Source organism: Columba livia, chromosome 26 (genome assembly GCF_036013475.1).
Source record: "Columba livia isolate bColLiv1 breed racing homer chromosome 26, bColLiv1.pat.W.v2, whole genome shotgun sequence".
NCBI lineage: Eukaryota > Metazoa > Chordata > Aves > Columbiformes > Columbidae > Columba > Columba livia.
In genome coordinates this window covers 2862706-2868763 of record NC_088627.1, presented here as the reverse complement: position 1 = coordinate 2868763, position 6058 = coordinate 2862706, and the positions used below count along the sequence as shown (strand labels likewise).

Here is a 6058-nt window from a genome sequence, read left to right as displayed (position 1 = left end):
GGTGGCACAGGGCAGAGGGATGGCAGCACATGGCAGGGAGAGCAAGGTCAGATCCAGGCCCTGCTCCCAGCACAGCAGCTCTGCAAAGCCACCCCTGTCTTGGGGTGCTCTGCTCAGCATCCCTGTGGTCCCCATCCCTGAACAGTCCCTTGCCTGGGATACCCCACCAGAGCTGGTCCTGCCCCCACCCCTAGCATGCAGAGAGCCCCCCAAATGTCCTGTTGCCCTTGGGGGGGGTGACCCCCAGCCCCAGCCCTTGCCCAGCCCCACAGTGCCCCCATTGCTGCCCCTGTGACAGCTCCTGTCTGCCCGGAGGGAGCGGAGCTCTGCTCACATCCCTGAGCAGTTACATAAAACGATTAAAAATTAATGTGCATTTCAAAAGAGGAACAACCAAGAGGTCCAAGACATCTGGGCCAGGGCCGGGTGTGGAGCAGAGTCACCCTTGTCCACGTCCTGGCTCTGCCGAAAAGCAGCACCATGGCACAGAGAGACCAGCCCAGGCCATGGGCACGGGCACATTGAGCCAGAGCAAAGCACCCAAGTGGGCACCCCCAGTCAGGGGGCAGCAGAAGTGCCCCAGCCCCTGCCACTGTCCCCTTGTCCCTATGTGCCCCGTGTGGCTGCTCAGCACCCGCGGCTCCTGCTCGTGCAGTGCCGGGGAGCGGGGCTGCGGTGGCGGCAGGAATGAGCCAGGGCTGGGAAAGCACCATCTTCCTCCCACGCAGCCGCCCACGGCCCTGCGCTGGCTCTGCCGCCCCCGCCGCGTGCCGGGGCTGGCCGGGAAGGTGGGCGGCAGGCGCGGGGCTGGAGGCTGCGCTGTGCCCACCGTGCCCACCCACCCGTGAGCAGGGGATGGGGCGGGGGGCGCAGGGCCCTGCAGCCCCCTGGGGCCAGAGCTGCCGTGGTGCTGGCTCCTGCTGCAGGAGCAGGGCTGAGATGGGGCTGGGGGACCAGGGGTGAGGGGATGGGGGCTGCCCCACACCCAGCTCTGCCCCACAGCACCCTCCAGCAAAGAGAATGGGGAAGCCTTTGGCTCACTCATTTTTAATCCCAGGCGAGAGCGAGCCCCCCCAGTGCTTGCAAATGCAGAGAGCAGGATCTGTGTGTGAACGGAAACTGTGGGCCCATGAGCATGTGGGGGTGGACAGAGAGTGGAGTGGGGGTGGGAGCTGCATGAAGCCAGAGCTCCCCCCATGCTGCTCCCCATCCTCATCCTGGCACCAGGGACACCGTCCCACCCCGACTACAGCACCAGGGCAGTGGGAGGCAGGTCCCCAGTGCCCACCCTGCTACGAGGAGGCGAAGGAGGACGTGCGGACACTGGGCACGGGCGCAGCGGGGGCTGGTGGGGAGAGTGGGAGGCAGCGGCCGATCTTGCGCAGGGTCCGTCCCAGGTCGGCGCGGAAGCGCCGGATGGAGAAGCAGTAGACAAGGGGGTCGAGGCAGCTGTTCAGGCTGAGCAGGGCCACACTCAGCGCGTGCAGCACGTCCAGGGTGGCGGGGGGCCCACAGAGCGGCACGGGGGGCTGGCTGCCCACCCAGGGGGCCAGCGTGAGGTGGTAGGGGGCCACGCAGACCACGAAGACCAGCAGCATTCCCAGCACCATGGCACGCGCCTGCTGCCGGTGGGAGCCCGGCGAGGCAGCGGCGGGCACCGAGAGCGCCCGGGCGATGGAGGCGTAGGTGCCCAGCACCACCAGGAAGGCGGCGGCGAAGAAGCCCACCATGGCGTAGGCGTACACCCGCTGCCGGCCGTGCTGCTCGAAGCAGGCGGTGGCTCCGGCACGCGCGGGGAAGGTCTGCTGGGTGGCCAGGGTGGGCACAGCGCAGCCCAGCCCCAGCAGCCAGGCCAGGGCGCAGGCCAGCGCGGCCCCTCGGCGCCCCGTCAGCGGCAGCTCCCGCCGCGCCGCCCGCACCGCGCAGAACCGGTTGAAGCTGATGAGCGCCATGAAGGTGACGGCGCTGTAGGTTGCCAGGTAGTAAGCGGCCCCGGCCAGGCGGCACGCAGCCTCCGAGAGCAGCCAGTCCCCCCCGGCCAGGTAGTAGGGGATCCAGAGGGGCAGGGTGAGGTTGAAGAGGATGTCGGCCAGCGTGAGGTTGATGAGGTAGATGCGGATGGCCTTCTTCACCTTGCCGTTCTGCAGGAATACCAGCAAAGCCACCAGGTTGCCCGGCAGCCCCACGCACAGCACCAGGCAGTAGACAGCTGGCACCAGCAGGAACTGCACCGGGTCGCTGGGCGCACACTCGCCGGGGTGCCCCGTGGGCAGCGGTGCCGAGCCGTTCATCCCAGGCTCCTGCAAAGATGGGGACAGTCAGCAGCAGGGCCCCAAACACAGCCCTCAGGAGATCAGGGGACAGGGAAGGGCCATTGAGCAGGACAGGACAACCTCTCCAGCTGTTAGTTGCTGGGCACCAGTGGCAGAGCCCCCCGGTGAGGACGCCATCACGCGCCAAAGGGGTGCGGCCTCCAGCAGACCCAGCCCGACCCAGCCGCATCCCCCCACATCGTGTGGGAGCCCCGGTGTCACCACCAGCCACCCCACCGGGGGTCCTCAGGAGCGGCAGGCGCAGCTGCACCGCGGCTGACGGCAGAGCCACGGCCAGTGGCACCCGGGGGTGCCGCGCCGGCTCCTGCTGGCAGCTGCCGGGCTTAACACCTCCCACGCAGCCGCCTGCCTGCTGGGGCCACCCGGCCCCTCCCAGCACCCCAAATCTTCCCCCAGAGCCCACCCATGCAAAGTCACCCACTGTCTCAGCATGCATTGGAGATGGATGGGGGGTACGTACATGGGGCTGCCACCCCCCGCACACCCCAGCCCTGCGCCAGGCAGGTTTGCCAGCCCCATTGCAATGGCTGTATCCCAGGGCTGCAGCGCTCTCACCTCCCGTTGCCTCCTGCCCACACCTCACTGAGTCACCCAGCAGGTGTTTTCCGGCACGCAGGGTTCAGATTCGGCACGTGCAGCACCCAACACCATGTACAAAGGCGGGCGGCATGAGCTGCTGAGCCAGGGTTCATCCCAATGAGCTTCATTTGCTGTGCAGAGCCAGTGCAGACCCCCAAGGAGACCCTGTCTCCCTCAACAGCCCCCTTTTCTTTGTCCTTCCCCCACCCATTTGCAAGGGGATGCTGCAGCTCACCCACACCAAGCCGGTTACTTACCCCACCGGGTCAGGCTGGACCGGCTGCGTCCCCTCTGGCTGCTCCTTGCTGTCTGATCCGACCAGGCTAGGGGAGCCTTTAAGCGCTGGGGGGAGGCAGGGGCAGCCTGAGCCACCCCCCCGCCATCCCGAGCCCCCGTGGGGACGGCAGCTGGAGCAGGGACAGCACCTGCGGGTGTATGTAACAGGGGATTCCCCGCTGGAGCCACGCTAAGACCCCCTGCGCCGGCCGACAGGGCTGGAGGCCCCCCTGCCTGCCCCCAGCCCCATCCAGGACCATTTCCCAGGGCCCTTTTCCCACCCACGCAGGGATGAAAGCGGCGGAGGGTCAAGTTTCCACACCCAGCAGCTGGGGGAAAGGGGGGTGACCCGAAAGGGATCAAAGCTGGAATCTGCCTCCTCCCGGCTCTTAGTGCTTTTGTTGGCTTCAAAGCTGGATTTAGGGGGAACAGCACCCTGCCCACCCCCCCACCCCCGCCCCAGTCCGTTAGCTCTGGGAGCACTTGACTTGCTGCTTTGTATGGCCCTGCAATTCGTGGGTGCTCATTTGGGACATCAAAGGTGCCACCCTGAGGTGGTTTATGTCCTGCTAGGGGCATGGGGGTGTTGTACCCCCTCTGCTCATCCTAAGATGACCATCTCACAGCCACGCCAGCCACCTTGGTGAGAGGTGCACAGGGTTCAAACGCAATCTTGGGTTTCCAGGATGTAGCCTCAGCGCCCGTGGCTCAGCCTGGGGAGAGGCAGAAATAAACAGAGGAGGCAAAATGTGAAAAACTAGAGGCTTTATTCCAAAATACAAAAGCCCCCAGGAGAGCAGAGCCAGCCCCAGCCTGGCATGGCCGTTCCAGGAAGACCAGTCCATTTTGTGCGAGCTTAGCAATGGAGCTGCTAGAGTGGTGCCAGTGACATCGCCACCGTCCCACAGCACCAGCCTGGGTCCCGCAGCGTGATGACAACCAGCAGCGGCAGGAGAGGACACACCACGCCGTCCCCCGAAATACTGTAAGAGCATCGCTTCCCGCCAGCCAAGACGTCCATCATTCCCGCCTCCGGTCACTCGAACTTTGGCTTGGGGGGGTCGGCGTGCCCGCGGATGTTGAGCAGCAGGAGGAGGCCGAGGCAGAGCGTGGCGGGGGCGCACATGGCCAGGGGCTCCCGCAGCACCAGCAGCGTGTAGATGGCACCTGGGCGAGGAGCAGGGCGTGGGAACCGCGGTCGCACCCTGCGCGTCCCCCAAGACCCCGTGCGGGGCGGCGGGCGCCCGCTGGCTCTCACCAATCATGACGACGCTGAGGACGAAGTTGCTGATCTCCTGCAGGAGCTGGGGCCCGAAGGCCAGCAGCAGCCCGGCCACCACCTCCACCCAGCCCACCACCTCCAGGTACTGGCCCGGCTCCGGCGTGAACCCGAACTCCGTCAGGGGAAAGACCTGGGCGAACCGCACGAACTCCGACTTCTGGGAAAGGGTGGAGAGGAGCGGAGAAGCCCTGAGTGCGGGGCTGGGGGGCACAACCCTTCCGGCGGGGTCTGCTCCGCTCAGCCCTGCACCCCGAAGTGCTCAGCCCTGCATCCCAGCATCCCAACCTGCCCGCTCCCCGCCAGGACTCAGCTCTGCACCCCCAGGGGCTCGGTCCTGCACCCCCGGCCCAGCGCGGCCCCAGCCCAGCCCCGGCCGCCCCTCCCCGGCTCGCCGCCCCCCTTGCCCCGCTCACCATGTGCCGGTGCAGCTCGGCCGACAGCAGCTCCGAGAGCTTCCCCAGGCCCGTCAGCACGAAGAACAGCCCGAGCAGGACGCGGAGGGCGGTGAACGCCGCCGCCATGGCGGGGACGGGCGGGGACGGGGGCGGCCGGGCGGGGCCAGCGGCGGATCGGCTCAGCACGGCTCAGCACGGCACAGCACGGCTCAGCCCAGCTAAGCTCGGCTCGGGTTTGCTCCGGCCTTTGCACTTTGCCTGGCCCCGGTCCCTGCAGCCCTGTCCTGGCTGGAGCAGGGAGGGACAGACAGGAGCAGGGACCCCCCAGCCGTGCGGTGCTGCTGGGGCAGGGGGTGCTTCCATCGGCAGCTTCACCCCTCAGGGGTTGTGACCCCTCCAGCCACCATTATCCTCCCACCAAACCAGAACTGGGTGAAAAAAAGAGTGGAAAACCCCCCCAAAACATGCAGTTGGGGCTTTGTGGGTGCTGTGAGCGGGCTAAGCTCTGTGGCAGCACCCACAAAGTGCCACTGGCTCTGGGTGGCCAGGGCGACGGCACGAGGGGCTACAGAGATGCTGGGGCAGGCAGGGACATAGGCAGGGACAGGGACACCAGCAGGGACACGGGCAGCCGTGTGGGGTCAGGCAGCGAGCTGGTTAATGAGGCAGTGAGCTAGTTAACAAGGCAGCTGCAGCAAGGATTTTCTCCTGGCACCAGGGAGGCCTGGTCAGGTGACGGAGGCGGCTGTCACCCTGTCACCCTCCCCAGGCCTGCGTCACCGCCTGTGCGGCTCAAGGGGCAGCTCAGCCACCGGCACACACCGAGGATCCCAGGACAGGCAGCTCCGGATCGGTGACAGCCAGGGCCCAGGGGAGCCACAGTGACGCTGACATTGGTGTGATTCAAGCAGAAACATTTTTTTAATGTCAATAAATCATGGAAGAGCAGGAACCGCTTCTCCAGAAGCACCACGGGCACCGCTGGCCCAGACCAGCACCGACTTCAGCGCAGCCACAGGTCGATGCTGCCGCAGCCACTTGGCTTCACAGCGCACGGCTGCGCTATTTTTACTGCCGGCAGTGATCGTTCCCCGGCTCTGCTGGAAGAGCCGCAGCGAGCACAGCCGAGGAGCCGCTCGTGATGATTTGGAGCTTTGCCCTGCTCTGGCTTGTCTGCCAAGGAATGACAAACA

The 6058-nt window shown here is 66.4% G+C and overlaps 2 protein-coding genes across 2 annotated transcripts; both read right to left on the bottom strand.

Moving 5' to 3' along the window:
- Positions 1-1040: 1040 nt before the first annotated feature.
- Positions 1041-3825, bottom strand: LOC102085586 (platelet-activating factor receptor-like). Its single transcript, XM_065041639.1, has 2 exons — positions 3170-3825; positions 1041-2300 (listed from the first exon to the last, which is right to left on the bottom strand). The coding sequence occupies exon 2, from the start codon at positions 2289-2291 to the stop codon at positions 1293-1295; it is 999 nt and encodes a 332-aa protein (XP_064897711.1). The 5' UTR covers positions 2292-2300; positions 3170-3825; the 3' UTR covers positions 1041-1292.
- Positions 3826-3936: 111 nt separating this feature from the next.
- TMEM35B (transmembrane protein 35B) lies at positions 3937-5056 on the bottom strand. The gene is made up of 3 exons (XM_065041657.1): positions 4884-5056; positions 4447-4627; positions 3937-4355 (listed from the first exon to the last, which is right to left on the bottom strand). Exons 1-3 carry the CDS (start codon positions 4989-4991, stop codon positions 4225-4227), a joined length of 420 nt encoding a protein of 139 aa, XP_064897729.1. The 5' UTR covers positions 4992-5056; the 3' UTR covers positions 3937-4224.
- Positions 5057-6058: the final 1002 nt, after the last annotated feature.

Bases quoted from the DNA above. Each gene is read 5' to 3' on its own strand.
- LOC102085586 (XM_065041639.1), bottom strand. From the start codon at position 2,291: ATGAACGGCTCGGCACCGCTGCCCACGGGGCACCCCGGCGAGTGTGCG.
- TMEM35B (XM_065041657.1), bottom strand. From the start codon at position 4,991: ATGGCGGCGGCGTTCACCGCCCTCCGCGTCCTGCTCGGGCTGTTCTTC. The intron at 4,628-4,883 runs GTGAGCGGGGCA...ACCCTTTCCCAG, and splicing joins CCGAGCTGCACCGGCACATG to AAGTCGGAGTTCGTGCGGTT. The intron at 4,356-4,446 runs GTGAGAGCCAGC...CTCCTCGCCCAG, and splicing joins CCTCAGCGTCGTCATGATTG to GTGCCATCTACACGCTGCTG.